This window comes from Callithrix jacchus, chromosome 12 (assembly GCF_049354715.1).
Source record: "Callithrix jacchus isolate 240 chromosome 12, calJac240_pri, whole genome shotgun sequence".
Classification (NCBI taxonomy): domain Eukaryota; kingdom Metazoa; phylum Chordata; class Mammalia; order Primates; family Cebidae; genus Callithrix; species Callithrix jacchus.
In genome coordinates, this window is record NC_133513.1 from 119,949,293 (window position 1) to 119,968,853 (window position 19,561).

Sequence of the window (19,561 nt, forward strand, 5' to 3'; positions counted from 1 at the left end):
ATCTTTCCAGGTGTCAGTTTCTTTACTAACTAAACCAAAAATAGTAATCAGCACCTCCTGGACCTACGGAGAGGATGAAATGAAATGTGACATCATCTTCTACCCTGCACTCCCTTGCCATCCACATCCAATTCTCCAGCCAATACTGGGGCTCTATTTCCATCATCTGAGTGGCCAACACCCTAGGAATCACCCTCTTCTATTAGGACAGCTACTGCCGGCCTCTGATGTGGCATTCACTCCTGCCCTTCTTCATTCATGCTGTCAAGGGAGATTCTGTGTGGAGCAGAGGACACTCCCTCACACAGATGCCCTTCCGAGCCTCTAGAAGGGGGCACTGCAGTTTTATACTTGTCATTTTGTCTTCGATTTCTTAACAGGGTTGACCAGATTATCCAGGCGTTGGGCCTTATAACACCAGGACCTGTTCCAGCATGCACAGCAGTCTTCTCACAAAGCAAAACAAATCCCCTAACTCCCTCCTTTCAAACCCGTTAGCAGCTTCTCCTGCACCAAACAGAAACTCACCCATTTCCTCAGCCCTTCTCCCTTCCAGCTCTCCAACTCGTTTTCCTACCACTCACCCCATTTCTTGGTACGGTCAAGCCACAGTGAGTTTTCTCTTGGCTGCTCGAGTACACCAGGCCCATTCCTTCCTCAAAACCTTCGCAGATCCTACCTCCTCTCCTGGAGACAGCTGCTCCTTGCCTTGCTGCTTACATGGCAAATTCCTATTCAACCCTCTATACCTGACATAGAATTCCCCTTGGTTTTTGCTCTCTTATCTCTTCATCGCAATAATTTTGCTTGTTTGCCCCCTTGATGTTTGCCTTTCCTGAACCACCAGAACAGATTTCAGGAGAGCAGTTTCCCTTGACATCTTGCTCAGCATTGCACGCTCAGTGCCCAGCACAGTTCCAGGCGCATAGGAAGTATTCGGTAACAGGGGAACCGCCCTTCTGATTTACCCACCCTCTACCTCCCTGGCCTCTGAGATTCCAGACCACCACCAATGCCAACCCCCTGGGCAGGGACTTGAACAGTCAACAGATGAAATTGAGGACAGGCAGCATAAACACCAAGATCCAGAAGCAGATGCATAGGCAGCAGCACAGAAAGACGAGACAGTCACAAAAGAGCTACAACACAGAACACCCTTTGCAGCCCAAGGGCTGGGTCATGGTAGGAGTGGCAAGAGCAGACAGGGCAGGTGTCAGTGGGGACCAGATACTGTCCTCACGTGTGTAGCCACAGACGTCCCAGTAGAGCTGGAACACGTGGTCTTGGGGAGCAGCCCCAGAATTCCAACAGGAAGAAACTGGCAAAATTCATAATGGAAGAGATGAGACTGGAAATTTCCAAGAATGACCTCGAAGAGACACCATGCTGCCCAGGAACCAGAAATCTCACAGTTATAAATGATGGTCAGTTTCAGCCCATGTCTGCCTGTCCTTGAGGCCTTTCCACCCCGCTAAAATGTCACCATGCATCCAGACCATGGTTGTATATTGGGTTCTAATGCTGTGCTGGGTGCTGGGGCTGCAGCAAGCAGTGTGGAACGGACAGTTGCTGGGCCTCGGGTCCCTAAACCAGCAGGTATCCAGCACTGACTCTCGGGGTACCCCAGAGCATTTACCCCCACTGCAGTCCTTGGGGTAGAAATAGGACCTCCATCTTAGACATGAGCAATTCAGAAGCCCCACAAGTTAGTGGACTTTTCTAGATCTCAGTATTCTCTTCTATTAAATGGGAATATTTATTTATACCATTCCCATGTAGTGGTTGTGAAAGCAACACAAGTCCTTTTCAATGCCCGGCTGGGTGTGGAGCTGGTCCTAGACAACACATGCTGCTGTTTTGTGGTAGAAGCATGGCAATAGGGGCTCTAATTCTCTACGCACCCCCCTCCCCAGGGACCCTGTTCTTTTCAATTAACTTTTAGATCTTTCCATCAAGAAGTAAGGTCTGTTTTTCCACCTCTAGAGTCAGAGTTGTGCCACTATATTTGTTTTTGTGCTCTTATCCCCAGCCTTCACCTTGTGAACATTTTTAGATGAGCCTGAGTGAGCAGAGCCGTCACCCCAGCTGACAGCTCGCTGACCCCCCACACACGAGTGGGTCCGGTGAGAGCAGAACATTACCAAAACTGCTGACCTGCATACCTGAGAGCTAAAGAGATGCTTGTTGTTCCCTAAGCCACTAAATCTTGAAGATGCTTTGTTTATTGGCATTGTGGCAACAGATACCTGAATCCCATTGCTGTTCATACCCAAGCCCACGCCAGTTGCTCTGAGAAAGTGGCACTTCTGGATCTACATGGCACCTGCTGCCATCATCCAGACATGCCCCCTAACCCTGCCAACCATGTGATAAAACTGCCTGGAAGGTGGTGATGTCTGGGTTCTGCAGGCATTTTCCATCCTCCCTCCATGACCCATGAGGCAGGAATTTTTCTGATGGGCAAGAAATGATGTGGAAGGGGAAGCATGGGACATTCCAGGACCACACGGTGTCTTGGAGGACATCTGGCAGTATCTGCCTGAGGTGGAGCAGCATAGAAGAGCAGTGAGGTCACCAGCCCCTGCTGAAACACTGTGAAGCACAGGCCAGGACACAGGCCCGATACACCCTAGCAAGTGGGCTGAAGAACATGGCCAAGGTCAAGGACGAAGTTGGCCATTGCAGGGCTTCTGGCCCAGAAAGGTTTGGGGCAGAGGCTCTGCAGCAAGCTGGGAGAAGAGTGGCCCCTCCTATGAGAGGAGGCTGCAGGAATGAAGAAGAAGGCAGGCATGGGGATGTGTGTCGCTAGCAAGTAGGGAGCTGCCTGACCTCCTGGGATGGCAGACTCAGAGTGAGCTCTCAGGTCACCTGACAGGCTGTCCTTCCCCTCTGTGGGACCCACCCCATTGCTCACTCGATTTCCCTCTCCCCAACCTCTCTGCTTCCCCCAACATACAGGAAACATAACGCTTCAGAAAAGAAAGTAATTACATGGACACATTTGTAAGCAAGCATCTGCATCTTCTGGCAGGTGGGGAGGTTGATATTACGCACTGCTAATTTAAAAATTAATGACTAGAATTAGGGATTAGTCATCAGGGAAATTCTAATCAGAACTGCAATGAGATATCACTTCACACCTGTCAGGAGGGCTGTTATTGAAAAAGAACAAAAGGTAAGTTTTGGCGAAGAAGCAGGGAAAGTGGAACATTTGCACAACGTTGGTGGGAACGTAGAATGTTGCAGCCACCGTGGAAAACAATGCGGAATTTCCTTAAAAAGTTAAAAATAAAACTACCATATGATCCAGCAATCCCACTTCTAGGTATATATCCAAAAGGATTAAAATCAGATTCTCAAACAAATATCTGCACTCCCATGTTGACTGTGGCACTATTCACAATATCCAAGATATGGAATTAATCTGAGCGTCCATCGATTGGTGGCTGGAGAAAGCACAAGATGTGTATAGACACAATGCAATACTACTCAGTTTCTAAAAAGAAGCAAATCTTAATACAACATGAAGGAACCTTGAGGACATTATTCTAAGTGAAAAAAGCCAGACACAAGAGGACCAATACTATATTACTCCACCAATATGAACTATCTAAGTAGCAGAATTCATAGAATCAAAACACAGTGGTTACCAGAGCTGGGAGGCAGGGAAACAGGAGGACTTCCTAATCAATGAGCATGAAGTTTCAATCCAGCAAGATGAATCAGCTCTAGAGATCTGCTGTACAACATTGCACCCAGAGTTAACAATAATGTACTGTATACTTAAAAAAATCTACTAAGAGGGTAGATCTCATGTTAAGTATTCTTACCACAATAATAAAAAAGAGATTGCAGGCTGGGCACAGTGGCTCACGCCTGTAATCCCAGCGCTTTGAGAGGCCGAGGTGGGTGGATCATGAGGTCAAGAGATCAAGACCATCTTGGCCAACATGGTAAAATCCTGTTTCTACTAAAAATATAAAAATTAGCTTGGCATGGTGGTGCGTGCCTGTAGTGCCAGCTGCTTGGGAGGCTGAGGCAGGATAATCACTTGAACCCGGGAAGTGGAGGTTGCAGTGAGCCGAGATTGCACCACTGCACTCCAGCCTGGACAACAGAGTGAGACTTCATCTCAAAAAAAAGAGATTATGGTGAGTGTCCTTTGTTTATTACAACTACTCCTCCAAAAAACAATGCAAGGTAGGCACTATCATTTTCACTTACAAATTGTAAAACTGAGTCTCAGAAATTAAGTTGTCCACTGTCACAGCAGGAACCATGGAAGAGCTGGGATTTTCCAAAGCCTCCTGTTTTCACCCAGACACTGACTCTCAAGCTCGTTTCCTAAGCCAAGAATATTATCCTTGGACACAAATTGTACTCCATGTTCTGGGCACCCTTTCCCAGGGTGCTAAGAATCCCCTTTCCCAAACTTCACAGAGTGCCGCTTTCTGGAAGTCCTTGACCCCCTGTTGCCTGGGGCTTGGCCCAACCCCGCCCCCCGCAGCTCAATGTTTAATCACTTTATAGATTGTTTCCTAAGTATCATAAAAAGAACAAATCAAACTTCAGCAGACAAGGCGTTAGTGAACGCCACATTCGGAGATGAGTTGGTAGCTGGACTCCTGCCAGTGCTGGTGTGAAGGTTCTCAAAGAAACTATACGCTGAGGGTCATTGAAGTACAGCTATTTAATACCAGAAAAGGAAGAACATTCTAAAGCACAGTACTTTTACAAACTATTGCTTCTTCCCTTCTTCCAGTTAAAATCCAGAGCACAATCTACCACCTCTTCTCCATTCAAGGCATGGGAGCGGGGCGGTGGGAAGAAGAGAAGCCAGGAACCAGCCCTCCACCCTCAAAGAGCCCAAAATATCAGCTGTGGCTTAAGGGCACCAAGATAATCACATTCATGAGGGCCATAAAATAGACTGGGCTCAGGATTTAGGAACTGGAGTGCAGATCGATAAAGAAGCTGGGCCCGTCTCTGGGTTAAAATGGACCACCACAGGGATAACCTGCTCCTTCCACAGGGCTCCAGATTAACAAGGTGAAATCTCAATATTCAGTGGGAAAGCAATCAGTGTCACTCAGATGGTCTGCACTCCCCTCCCAGGCCTGCAGACAGTACTTTTCAAATCAAGCTTGGCAACTAGGGGATGGATGTCTCTAACTGCTCAGGGGAGTGGTCCACCTGGCAGGGGCGCTCTCCGCCCTCCTTCAGCCAGAGCTCCTCTGCCTTAATCTGTTTTATAAACTGGCCTCCCATAAGATTTTCTTTTCAGAAAGATTTCCATTTAAAAATATAAACTGCTTTAGGGAAACTTAGCCCTCTGTGATCTGTACTCACTCCAAATGGTCAAGGTAGTTTGAGAGACACAGACACTTCACAGCTGAATCTCTTGCAGTGTTATTCAGGAGCTCTCCCCTCAGCACAGAGGTCAAATGGCAGCATTGTCAAATACCAGCCTAAAGGGAGAATGTTGCAGGAGGTTTTATAATCATAAGGTCTCTTCAGGTGCCCAAGGTATAGGCATGTGACATGAAGCCTGGGTTCTTTCAAGAACAATGGCACCTTTGAACAGGAAGCCAGACCTTACCTGTCTTCTGCTCAAACACAGGGATACAATTTGCAGCAAGAACTGACATCCTTGTACCCCTTTGGAAGCTGGAAAGGGGTCACTGGCCCTAATTTTCTGTTTTTGATAACAGTGACCTCTCACACTTATTAAAGCTGTGTCTCAGCCGGGTGTGGGCCTTCCTGCCTACTGCATTTCACCAAGGGGAGTTAAGGGCACGTTATCAGCATGCAGACGCACGCAGAGAGAAACAGAGAGACCCACTGTTGAAAAAGAAGAGAGAAGCAAGTTCGGAGGAGTTGATTTGTTAAAAAAAATGCTTTATGACAATGGTCTCATGGCCAACACTCTGACATTTTTACCAAGATGTAAAATAAACCATGAACAGCCATAGGTGTGTAATGAGAGGACAGATAATTGTGTTTTGTTTGGTAGCTGTTCCACTCTGCCTGTCCTTGTCTCCTCTGGCTCTGCCACATTTCAGCTGCCAGATAAATAATCCTTTTCTGCTGGGAAGCTGGGTATTAACATGACCGTTATATTAAATAACACAATAAGCTTCAAAAACACATTTAATTCCTTGTGTCGCTTTCAATTTGTTCGTTGCATTTGTTTATATGCTTTTTCCCTTTTAGAAATTCTTTCCTTAGATAGCAACTCAGCAAACGCCACTAAAAAAAAATAACACTTAAGCTCATAACCAAGTCTATTCTCTCCACGCCTTATTAACAATATTTCACCAAAACAAGCAGCATTCTGCGCAGCGGGGACCACAAGAGTTTGGGAACATGCCTTCTCTGTGCAGCATTTTACCAATAACATACAGCCCTCGGAAGGAGCGTGTGACTTCCCGGGATTATTTGTAAGTGTTATTTTTCTCTTGCTGGGGGCGCTCTTGATATACAACTAACAATGAATAAGGAAGTCAAAACAAATAAACCTCCTTCTTTAAAGGAGCCTAAAATCACACCAAAAATAATACATAAGCCCAACTGGGACTTACGCAGAAGCTAGGGTTCTTGCACCGGGGCCAAGCAACACCAGGATGAGGGAGGCTGATGGAGTCAGAGGAAGATGAGGAGACTGATGCCAGGAGGAGGGCAGATCAGTTCAGAGTGGGACAGTAGAAAGCAGACACAAAGGCACATGCACTCTGTGTCATCGCAAAGTCCTGTTGATGTCTGCCTTAGAGATGGGCCTGATTCCCTAGCCCCATGCCCACCCAGACGTCACCCTAGACTTAGCTCCTACCTCCCACCAGCCAGCCCATTCTCCCACCTGGGGTTATGGAGTGCTTGGGCATGGCCCTGAGACCGGCAAGCACAATCACACAAGCCCCTGCTCTTGCGGAGCTTATAGTTTGGATGCGGCAGCAAGTATTCATCACGTCCAAATCAACCCGAAAGCATGACTGCAATGGTGCAGCAGGGGAGAGAAAGGTAGACACCACCGCTTGGTCATGACATTGGGATGGCTTCCAGGGGACATACAGGTAAGGGGCCAGAGGTCAGGTGGGTGAGGGTCATGGCTACTTAGCAGGATGGAATCCGCCGGCATGGGCAGGCATCCTGAAGCAGGAGGCACATGGTGGCGGAGGGTGGCAGACAGAGGGGAGGAGCTGGAGTGCAGGGTGCAAGGCCCAGGGTCTCGGGGCCTTTTGGACTACAATAAAAATGGTCCTTATTCCAAGAACAACTGGAAGGCATGGAAGGGTTTTAAGTGGGGGTGGTGTGACCTGAGCACATCATTCTGTCTGTGGGTGGAGAGGAGAATGAGGAAGCCACAGCTGAGCTATTGCAGAAGTCCAGGCCAGCATGGCAGCCAGCTGGAGAGAAGAGGCTGGGCCCCAGAAATGACGAGAAGGCGAAATCAGAGGGACTTGGTCACGGTTAGACACTGAAGTGTGGGGAGGCAGGAAGACTCCAGGTTTCTGACATTGCTGACATTGAATAGCCTCCTGAGTTCAGAGTGATCCCAGGCTCTAGGGTGGGGTTCACTGGCCCCTCTGCCTCCCCGGGTCCAGTCTAGAACTCAGATTTCTGCATTGCTCTGGGAAGTGAGTTCATTACTTGGATATGATTTCTCTGCCTGATACTGGGACCTCAGGAGCTCTGGATGGGGCTGGTCATGAGCCAAGGATGTGTGTGGGACCTGGCCACCACCACTTTCCACTGTATCCCCACCCTATGGGGATATGGGGTCACCCGCTCTCTTTTTACTACAAAGCCTGCCTCTCACAGACCCAACATGTTCACACTGTTCCTGAGCATCATCCTCATGACGCCCTGCAGGACACACAGAGACCTCCTCTCTTGAGCTGTGAGCATATGTGACTAATAAACAGCCGTCAACCTCAACGGTTTAGTGCTGGGTACCATGTGTGGGCATCCCCATCACACCAGAGCAGGAATCCCTCGCTCGCCACCAGGGTGAAGAGGAGGCCATTGAAACAACCTTTAATGAAATAACTTTATGCTGAGTGACTCTTAGACATGCAGGAGTCACTTGGATTAGCAGATATCACACCTTTATTTCTCAGAACCCCAGCAAACTCCAAAAGACCCTGAGTGGTGGCTTTCAAGGGATGCTCATGACAACTTCTTGGGCTCCACACCTGTCGGCTCTGAGGCTACAGGCCTGAGTGAGACCTGGAGACCTAGTTCTGTTCTAGGCTTGATTTGCGATTCAGATGCAAACCTTCAGTTGAGAACTGCTGCCAACGCAAAGCCATTTTTTCCTGCTCTGTGGTTTCAGGAAAATCCTGTCTCCACGGCGCATGGTGTGGGGCTGCTGCTCAGCCATCATGCTCATGCCTCTTAACGATATTTCCCCAGGAGGTGCTCCTTCCAAGCCAAAACAAAACCCAGTGCCAGATCCCTGTCTCTCAGACCTGGCCCTTTTATTCAGATCAGAACACCAATGCCCAAAAGTGTCCACCCTGACACCCATGGTGAGGTGTGAGGGCTCAGACACTTCAGAGGGAACTCATTGAAGTCATGGGTAGGTCTCCTATTTCACTCTTCTGAGAATGAGACATGGGGCCTCCTGGACCATCTCTCACATGTCCGCCCCAATGTCTGATTTCCTCACACCTGGATGAAGTCCTGTTGCCAACTGCCTTGGTGCACAAGAGGCAGTAACTGAGCATTCGTGCCTTTGAGAGGAAGCTGTAAAATATGGCTGATGCGTTTCTGTCTGACACAAAGCTATATAGACTGGGAAATCTGCAGTTGAGCTCTTTTCATAGTATAGTATTTCACTAATTATTTTAAAATATGATAATGTTACCTGGTGATAGGCAAGGGGAAAATTAGAGGTAGAAACTCATACGAGGGGAAAGAGTTGCTTATGGCACTATTTTGGGGTGATTACAGCAAAACTGGGGGTCAGGGCCCAGGTGGCCATGAAGCAGAGTCTAGGCTGGCACAGGAGCACCATGGGTCTTTGTGAGAGGGCACACAGGTGTCACGCAGCCCCAGTGGCAAGGGCCGGTTGGTCTATTTTCTTTCTAATAGCATCCTACCCAGGCAGGCACAATAGACTCAAGTGCATCTCCTGATGTCCTCCACAGGAAGCAGAAGTAAATGTGTTTTATTCTCCAGTGATCAGAAAAGCGATGCTGCCTTTTCCCACCGCCGCTGTGCACGGCAGGGTGGATGCTAGACAGAGTAAACACCAAGCAGATCCCATCGGAGCCACTTCTCGGGGAGCCTCTGTCCCTCTCCACAAGGGAAGCTGAGGAGCAGGTCAGGAATCTGTTGCTCAAAGCACTCGAAAAAATCTTGAAGAGCAGAAAGGCAGATGTTTTCCCCATGGGGTTCTCAGCCACTGTCACTCGCTGATTCCCTCCCTGCTCCTCGGGCTTGCCTGGGAGGGTAAAGTGAGAGCCCCAGAAGGAGAAATGGCTCCAATAGCTCCTGCACGCAAATGATGCCGTACCGTCTGTTGAACCACTTCTCCTTGCTGATCTTGAACTTGGAAACATACAGGTAAGGAAAATAAGGTCCCTACACTCAGAGCCAGCGGTCCTGGAGGGAAAAAGGATGAGTCGGCAAGGTCTTGTGAAAGAACTGTGGCTGTGCAATTGACAAAATGCCCTGGAGAGACAGGGGTGGGATGGGGCAGGCTGAATCAAGCTTCAGTCAAAAGGAAGGGCTTTAGAAACAGAAACATATAGAAGGGTTTTCAGACAGAGTCGTCTCTGGGCAAGGAGAGAGATAGGCAAGAGCTGGGTGCAAGGTGCTTATAAGACCATGGACCTGGAGAAAAACACAAGGATAAACTAGACTCTCACGGGGAAAGGCACTGAATGCCCTGCCAAGGAGCTTATGTTTTGTCCTCTGGGGACTGATGTGATTTTTGACCAGAGGAGCTGCATTGATCGGAGATACTCATAAATTGTTGAATACATGGATTCTCCCACAGGCAGGGAGGAGTCTGTGAGAAGGAGGCAGATGGGGCGAGACACAATCAAATAGTTTCTGTATCGAAAAATAATCCACACACTGAAACTCCAGCAATTAGAGCCTTCCTAAGAACCAGGTTTTTCAGGAAGAGCAAACAGATAAATGCGGTGTCCTTCTATACGTCATTCACAGAGAAACTGCATTTACAAATGGCTTCTTCTGGAAGAGAAAATAAATATAATTCACACCAGGTTCTGGTAGGTTTTTAAGTGATCCTAGAACAACCCTTCCCTGAGTCATCACGAAGGGCAAGGGGTTTATTGGGGCAACTAATGGTTTCATTCAGTGCTAATGAAATAGAAACTATTGTTACGAAGGAAGCAAATCGCTGCTTTTGTAAAATCTGGAATAAAAGAACAATCATCCTCAAGCTTGAAGTGAAATGTAATTACTTTATCCCACTCATCAATCAAAGTTTAAAACTGCCAGTTGCAAAGGCCAGGTTAAGTTGATCAGGAGAAAATTCCATTCTCACCCCCCACACACCTTTTTCCCTGAACCAACTGAATTAGTAATCAAAAGTTCCAAGTGACCTTCATCGGTTCCCTCTCTATTTACATTTCCCAGAAATGACTTCTCCAGAAATGGCTGAACCAGACACCTGACTTCCAGTCATCCTCAATCCACAGACCAAGCGGTCTCATCTGCAGACAGGTAGCACAGTGATGGGGAAATGCTACAAAGCCTTTTTGTAACGTGCAGAATGGGGATTTGAAGGGACTTTCTACCTCTCTGTGAGTTGAAAAGCAGATGTGAGTTTGGACAGAATGGCCACCCTTCCTACAGTTACTTTTCTCCTTTCGAGTTCAGACCCTATTAGTCACAGTAAACTAACCTTTTACACAGGCCAACAGATTTCCAAGGCCTTGCCAGGCGGACAATTTAACTATAAGAAATCAACTCCCCCCTTTCCCAGTCCTGGAATTTCCAGTGACTGAGGAGGTGAATAGCTTCATTGTGAAAAGGAAGGATGCAAAAGTGAAAATTCAGAGACGACATTCAGTTCCGATTTCCTGCTTGGGCTCCATGCACCCTGTTTGAACAAATACTCCACTGACGGAGCTGCTGCTGGAGGCTATCACCCACAGCACCGAAGTTTAGAGCAGCCTCTTCAAAGATCACAGAATCCAAAGCCCCCTTGTCTAAGAGCAAACCAAGAAATGAGGAAGTGGAAGGACGGTTCCAAAGATAAAATGCTAACTGACGGCAAAGTCAACATTGGCACTACGTCCTTCAATTTAAAAGACAAAACCCTGATGCCCACTCTGCAGTTACCAGGACAGTGCTCCTCTTCCCACCCCACACACCGGTTCCTCCTGGTTTTGCAGCCCCATCCTCTTCCCAATATGTGGTGGTACATAGCTTCTCTACCACTGTAATCTCAGCCATTCTCATGGATTCTCTTACCATTCACGTGTACACCATGATGATATCAAGATCTACAACCCTGACCTGTCTCCTGATCTCTATGCCACACTGCCAGGTGCTTCCTGGGCATCTGGAGCAGATGAAGTCACACTGACCTCCCACATGCAGTTTCCAAACACTCCAAACTCAGGCTCCTCCCATCAGCAACCCCCTAACCCCATAAGCCTCCTGGATTCTGAGTTCCCTCCCTTATGAATGACGACAGCATTCTCTGTCCAGAAACAGCTTTAACGTTTCCCTTATCCCAACAGCGTGTAAATAATTTGACTAATTTCTACTGCTACAGAAGCTGTAGCAACTGTAACCACTGCCCCAGACAAACACACAGTACCTGCCACCTGGAATATCACACCAGGTATGTCTTCCAGCACTTGGATCAGATAGTGTATTCCAACTTAAAAATCTTCCATTGTTCCTCTTTGCCTACTTAATAAATACAGATTAAAAATAAGTAAGAAGACTTATTTATTTTGGCTTAATGCCACCTAAAGTCTTTCTAGCAATTCCTGCTGTGTGAGCATGTCACAGGCTACCTTAACACAGAGTGAGTCCCCTGTCCCTGGAGTTTACTATGTGGCCAGCCCACTCAGCAGCAGCTTCCCCGTTCCTGCATGTGGATGATGAATAAGGGTTTAAGACACAGAAGGACCTCTGTGGCCCCTTCCAAGCTGGAGATTCTATGGGTCTACTTACGCCTTTTACACGCCTGGCCCATGGAGTCCTTCTACAACATTGGCCTACCAGCCCATCACCTACAGGATTAGGTCTCTGGAAGTTGTGCATCTACCACCTGACCTTGCCTCCTGACTGATGATCAGATCAGGATGGTGCCTGACCCAGCAGGCACCACCACAGTTCTAGGGGAAGGTTCACACACTCTTGCTGCCAAGGCCCACACAGCCCCCTTGGTTCCTTTCTTTCGCCAGCCCAGTGCCTCATCCTCATGAGGTTCACTGGCTTCCTTATAACAGTTTCCCTTTGTCTACAACAGTGGGTTTCTGGTCCTTGCAACCTAGAGCTTGACCAAAAACTCTGTTCTCTGGGTTTCCCAAAGCCACTGTGAGGGCTAAGAAAGACTTCGTCCTTTTCCCAGCCCCTTCTGATGAGCCTGGAAACAAGGCCTCCAGACCTGAGCTAAACTCCCTGTGCTTTCCTGAAGGAGAAAGGCTGGCCATGGAGAGCCCAGAGGGCACTGGTGGCTGCCTAGCCCTTCTTTTGTAGAAAAGGTGCAACTTGACTCCCTCCTTGATCAAACCTTAGCCACGCTCCTCTGGGCCCTCTTCTTGACTAAGCCTCACCCTTGGCCTGTTAAGCCCAGTTTTAGGATTAGTGGGAATCCTTCTGGGTCCAGGATTAGCGAGAATCCTGCTAAGCCAGTTTAGGGAGAATACCCCCCACCCTTGATCACTAATCACGTTCATCTTACCCCACCTTAGACACTAAGTTCCTTCCTCTTCGTAATTTTCCATCAGCTGAGTTCCTCACTCTGCCTATTGGCCGTAAACCTCCAGCTGCCCTTGCTGTATTCAGAGCTGAGCTTAGTCCTGCGCTGAAGGCTCTCTCCTTTGCTGCAGAACTCCAGTCAAATCTCTCTTGCCATTTTAAGCAAGTGCCCAGTGCAATTTCTCTTAAACAGATGGAAACCACCTTGTAGGAAGACCCAGAAAACACAAGAGGGTGCCTTGGAGAATCAGCCCTGCCGGGAAGCAGGAAACCCATTTAGGTCTGACTCCTTGCCGCCTTCTAGAATACTCAAGGTTTGGGACTCCCTTTAAGTGTTCTTCCATAATCAGCACTTTGACCATATTGGCAGACGAAAGGAAAAAATAAAACCGCCAAGAGCTCTGTCTCTCTCCCAACCCAGGGTTGCTTGAGCAATTTCCCTGCAGCCTGGACCATTAACCTCCAGCTTGGGCCAGCATGGGCTTGGTTCCTAAGTCGTTAAGGCTCTCAGCCCCTCTCCAGGAGGCATCCACTGCGGAAATGTCCGCTCCTAAGATAAAGAGGACCAAGTCATCCGCATTTAAGTCACCAGCTCTCACCGTTCTCATGGCCACCTCTGAGTGTTCTGAGGAAAACACGGCACTCTTCTCAATGTCCCCAAACTCCCTGTGGGATATAAGTGGCCAGACATGTTTCCTGAGTCTGCCTTTTCTGTTCAGACCATGAGAAGTGTCTGCAAATGGATTCAGGGTCTCACTACAGGCAATTTCTGGGCTAAGTTTTCAAAGAGTGCAAACTAAATATCTGCCACTCCTAAAAAGCTGAACGCCAGGTGGGGTGACTCACACCAGCAATCCCAGCACTTTGTGAGGCTGAGGCAAGCAGAGTGCTTGAGCCCAGGAATTCGACACCAGCCTGGGAAACATGGCAAGATCTCGTTTCTAAAAATAATAATAATAATAATAGCTGGGCATGGTGGTGCATGCCTGTAGTTCTGGTTACTGGGGAGGCTGAAGTGGGAGGACTGCTTGAGCCCAGGAGGTCAAAGCTGCAGTGAGCTGTGATAACACCACTGTACTCCAGCCCGGGTGACAGAGTGAGACCCTGAGGAGGAAGAGAGGAAGAAGAGGAGGAGAGGGAGGGGGAGGGGGAGGGGGAGGAGGGGGGGAGGAGGGGGAGGAGGAGGAGGGGGGAGGAGGAGGGGGGAGGAGGAGGGGGGAGGGGGAGGAGGGGCAGGGGGGAGGGAGAGGAGGGGGAGGAGGAAGAGGAAGAGGAGGGGGCGAGGGAGGGAGGAGGGGGAGGGGGAGGGGGGAGGAGGAGGAGGGGGAGGAGGGGGCGAGGAGGAGGAGGGGGGAGGAGGAGAAGGAGGAGGAGGAGGGGAGGAGGAGGAGGGAGAGGAGGAGGAAGAAGAGGGGGAGGAGGAGTAGGAGGGGGAGGGGGAGGGGGAGGAGGGGGAGGAGGGGAGGAGGGGGAGGAGGGGGAGGAGGGGGAGGAAGGGGAGGAGGGGGAGGGGGAGGAGGAGGGAGGAGGGGGAGGGGGAGGAGGAGGGAGAGGAGGAGGAGGGAGAGGGGGAAGAGGAGTAGGAGGGGGAGGGGGAGGAGGGGAGGAGGAGGGGGAAGAGGGAGGGGGGAGAGGGGGAGGGGAGGAGGAGGAGAAGGAGGAGGAGGGGGAGGAGGGGGAGAAGGAGGAGGAGGGGGAGGAGGAGGGGAAGGGGGAGGAAAAGGAGGAGGAGGAGGAGGAGGAGGAGGCAGGGGGAAGAAAGAAGCTGTAAACCATGCTTTGGGACTTCCAGAAAGGATTAAATATGAAAGCTTGTTTCAAGTAATGTTTTTGTCTTGGGTTAACTGTGTCAGTTACGGAAAGGAATTCAGGTTCCTTTGATACAGGCAGGTGGTAGGAGAAGATATAAATGTGTCTATGTGCGTACACATATACGTACATGCACATATATCCACATACACATACATACAGACACACACATATACACATGCACTTTTCATCTACAGCGGCTCCTCTCCAACATTTATAAATTAAAATTGAGGATTAAAAATAAAATTGTGACATTAAAGCATTCTTTTAGAATTGAATGTTGCTCGTCTCTAAATTGAAATAGTCTATTAACCCAGTAGTCTTATCACAGTTCCATCAGAACATTGGACTAAAACTGTAGGATTTCTCTCACAAACGCTGGGGGAGGGGAGCTGGTTTTCACATCATTTATGTTAACAAACTTAATAAAAGTTACGAACTATAACCATCTCACCGTGTTTTTACAGTTTAGTGGCTAAGAACTGAAGCTTTATAAAAATGATTTATGAATGCACATATCCTGCCTGTATTTAAATCGCATCCACTTTGTTCTGAGAATATTCGTGTTTGTCCCATTACTCATCCCTGACGGAGCCCTCTGCCTGCTGGCCTGACCCACATGCTCCACGCTCTGCAGGAAGCTCAGGTTCCAAACGTGCCCCTGAAGCAACCACGGTGGCATCCTTTAGCCTCTAGGCCTGGCTGTTCAGAAATTCAAATTAGCTTCAAATCTGGTTGGAGCCAGTGAGCTATCATCTCACATTTGGTGGAAAACCAGGCTCAAATCTACATCCCACTATTAATAAAAAGAGAGGAGAGAGAGAGAGTAAATAAAGGCTTGAAAGGGAACACTGCCTGGGCAGAGCCCAGTCTTTTACCTGCATTCGAAAGACTTTCATTTCTTTCCCAGGCTGAATGATCTTTAGGGGATGAGAAGAGTCGACTGTGGATCTAGAAAATAAACAGAAACATTTCCCAATGTCATATTTTGATTTGCCAGATACGTAATCTTTAATAATGTACATTATCATTATTTTTTAAACCAGGAACATCCCAGAATGTCTCCATTCTCCCAAGAAACGGCCACAGATTGTAATGAGGACTTGCTCCCATTTTCTTCTGAGATACCTCTACCAATGAATGAAAGGTAAGTTTTTGAGGATTTCAAAATGCACAGAAAGGGAGAAAGGGAGGGAGGGAGGAAGGGAAAATACAAAAATTCAGCCAACGTTGATTTTGCTGTGGATTTTGTTACCAGACAAAGGAAACACATCTAATATTTCTCATCTAGTCTATCACAGTGCTGAATGGGTGCTGGCTGGGCTGAAGCTGGACATTCAGTAAATATTGGTAAATTTTTTTTTTTTTTTTTGAGACGGAGTTTCGCTCTCGTTACCCAGGCTGGAGTGCAATGGCGCGATCTCGGCTCACCGCAACCTCCGCCTCCTGGGTTCAGGCAATTCTCCCGCCTCAGCCTCCCGAGTAGCTGGGATTACAGGCACGCGCCACCATACCCAGCTAATTTTTTGTATCTTTAGTAGATACAAAAGAATTTGCCATTTCAAGAATTTGCCATTAGGACCCAGTGAAAATAAGTGGAATGTATAGGAAACTGTTCTGTTGTCTGTAGGTATGATTGTATTGCTGACTTTTTCTGCCAAAAGGTAAAGGTTTTTTTGTAACTTTATTCTCAAAGCAGTTTGCTGTCGGTGAGACTTTGGGCTCTGATTTCTAGCTGCGATGAGACTCCAGAGCATCTCATTCCATACTGGGTTTGCCCTACCCCCATCATCCCTTGGAAAATCCTGTGACCTCACCCCAATGCTGGAGAGCAACAGTCCTGATGGTCCTGTCATCATCTTGGCATACCTGAAGGGGCAACACATGCACCGAACACGAGCTGGGCTCTGATTTTGAACCTCAGTTCATGTCCCAGTCCCGAAGCTGAGTTCAACTTTTTGGTGTTCAGTTTCCATTATTGGCCCCTTCTCATCTCAGCATTTGGCCAACCAGTTCTGAGGTTGCAGAGGGGAATCTGTAGTCAAGCAATCCTTCAGTCCCCAGGAGAAGGTCTGGCCTCCCCGCAAACCCATAGTGGAAGAGAAAGCATGGGGTGGGACACGGATGTATGTTCTCACTACAGGCAATTTCTGGGCTAAGTTTTCTGCTGCTGTTTTTAAAAGGGCTTATAGGAGTTATTTGCTACCATCTCTGCCTCTTCCTGAGCTTCCCAACCATGGCCTGACTCAGCCACCACCTATTAGCTGTGTGATTACTAATTCTAATAAGTTCTGAAAATGATTGACACTTCACATATACTGGTTATATATGCTCAGTGCTTTACATACCTCCTCTCATTGAATTCTCCCAACTCTCAGAAAGGTATGCTTCTTTTAGCCCCGCTGTGGAAGCTCAGAAAGCTAAGGCCTTAGTAACAGGCCAAGGTCACCCAGCTGGATGTGATGGAGCCAGAAATCAGATCGGGCCAGTCAGACCCAACACGCTAGCTTTTAGCCAATGTGTTCCAAATGTTGTTCCTGTTACCGAGTGCTATGGTCTAGATGTGTCCCCCAAAACTGATGTGTTGGAAATTTCATCCCCAAAGCAACAGTGTTGAGGATGAGACCTAGTGGGAGGTGTTTAAGTCATGCAGGCTCTGGCTCATGGATGAATTAATGCTGCTGTTTTTAAAAGGGCTTATAGGGGTGGGCTTGCTCTCTTCTGCTCCTCTGCCATGTAAGGACACAGCAAGAAGGCTCTTACCAGATGCAAGTTCCCTCATCTTGGACTGCCCAGCCTCTAGAATTGTGAGAAGTAAATTTCTGTTCTTTATAAATTACAGTTTCAGATGGTCTGTTATAGCAGCGTAAAGAAGACTAAGACACTAAGTATCATTATTTGGCTATTTGACTATATCTGGCAATACTCACATAGCCATTATACTTCTGTATATCCTTTTCTCAGACTTAGCATAGATGCATCACGGGAAATACTGGGTGATACATCAACACTTTCAGGGAAGGAAATACAACTGCTGCAACACTGTATGCGGGGCTGGAAAACAATTGAAATCGTAGGTGTGTCAGAGGCAGCAGGTCATCTCTCCACTGCTTCACACCAGCCAGGCAGTTCTGGAAGCTGTCGTGGAGGTGGAGGGATGCAGGGAGAAACTGGCACGGTGGAAATTTTAAGCTTTTTCTCTCCTGGGTTACCTCCTTGTGTGGTTCTTTTAAGAAAGACTGTTATGCATATTTTTTATGTAACTCTATCAAGTCTAGCAAGTTAATTAACCTGGGATATGACAACACAGAATTAATTTTCACTTGGCAAGCTCCTGATGCACCATGCAATCATTAGTCAAGAGCTCCAGCCTTGCCATGAAGTAACAAACACTGAAGTGCTTTGGTTTGGATCACAGATAATCTCAATCTCTCTCTGTCTCTCTCTCTCTCCTCCCCGCCCCCCCTCTCAGGACCCAGCAATTCACAGTAAATGGCAAATTGACTAAGATCCACAGCCTTCTGCAGATGCCTGGCTTCTCCAAAGCCTAGAACCATGTTCCACAGGCCAAGGGCACTATTGATTCAAGAATGTTCAACGATGGGGTGATTCAGGAGCTTCTTTCATCAAGTGGACTCCAGGTCTTAGTTCAGTCACAACGTCCTGGAGAGGCTTGGTGTGGACTCTACTTTCTGTTGGTTTCTCACTGTAATCCTTTCAGCAGAAGAGCAACACTTTCCATTGCTATCAGGGTAAAGAATGAAGAGGATCCTGGTGGTGCCCCTGCTTATCCCTTTGGCATCACTCACTGGGCACCTCTTTCCTGCCACAGACTCTGTGAGCTCTCCCCATCCCCTCGATCAGGTACATGCACACCCACCACAGGGCCCTTGCACACATCATCCTATTTGCAAAATACATCACCCTGGTCCTTCTGGAGGTCTGCTCACATGACCCACCCACATGAGTGTCTGTCCTGACATCGCCTTCAAACCAAGGTCAGGTTTCTGATGTATAAGCTCCTGCAGAAGCATTCCTTTTCCTTCAGAGCACTTGCCTTGGTTTGTAAATACACACTGATGCATGTGAATCTTCAACCCATGTCTGCATCTTCCCTCAACCATAACCCCTATGAGAAGAGAGCTGTTGGCCTCGCTTGCTAATGGATTCCTTCTCACGCAACCAGGTCTGCCTCCCCGAGTCCCAGAGGTTGCTGGGAGCAGGACCTGAACATCTCTGGTGTCCAGCACTGTGGTGGGTGGGTGGTAATGAGAAACACAGTGGATGTTTGCAGAATAAAGGAGAGGAGAAAAGATGGAAGGAAGGGAGGAGTAAGGGAAAAGGTAGAGAGGGAGCTCTGAGGGAGTGGGGGCATAGGGGAGGAGGAAAACAGGAGAGGGGAGAAGAGAGGGAGGGAAAGGGCAGCGTTCCTGATCAAGGTTAGGAGTTAGCAGGAGACACCGGCCTCTGGCCTGCAATGCCTGGGATTTATGTGGCATTCTTTCTACACAGGGATATATTTTCCCCAATAAACAAAAGGTTGACTTCGATTTTTACTATTTACTTCTCTGAGGGAGAGCCTGATCAGCCTTTGCTATTTTGTGAGTGATCATTAAGTGACTCCTAACTCAGCCCTTTAAAGTCTCCCTTAAATCTCTGAAGCCATTAGGGTGTTATTTAGTGAATGGAAACAGTGATTGACCAAAACCACACAACGGGAAAAAGATTTCAGAACCATTTTCCACCTCCGTTCCCAGTGACTCATGGGCCTGATTTAAGCTTGGGGAAGCTGTTGCTGTGTGAGGACAATTAATCCTCACAGGATCTTCTAACAACT

General features: G+C 48.0%; 1 protein-coding gene across 8 annotated transcripts in view; it reads right to left on the bottom strand.

Annotated features, from left to right (window-relative positions):
• C12H10orf90 (chromosome 12 C10orf90 homolog) overlaps window positions 1-19,561 on the bottom strand; it is a 268,251-nt gene that overhangs the window by 200,568 nt on the left and 48,122 nt on the right. For all 8 annotated transcript variants that reach the window (XM_078346754.1, XM_078346757.1, XM_078346756.1 and 5 more), the window contains one exon: window positions 15,603-15,675. Coding sequence is in view for 6 of the 8 variants with exons in the window: in XM_078346756.1 (XP_078202882.1) it covers window positions 15,603-15,675 (73 nt within the window). In the remaining 2 variants the exon portion in view is untranslated. The remainder of the gene's footprint in view (window positions 1-15,602; window positions 15,676-19,561) is intronic.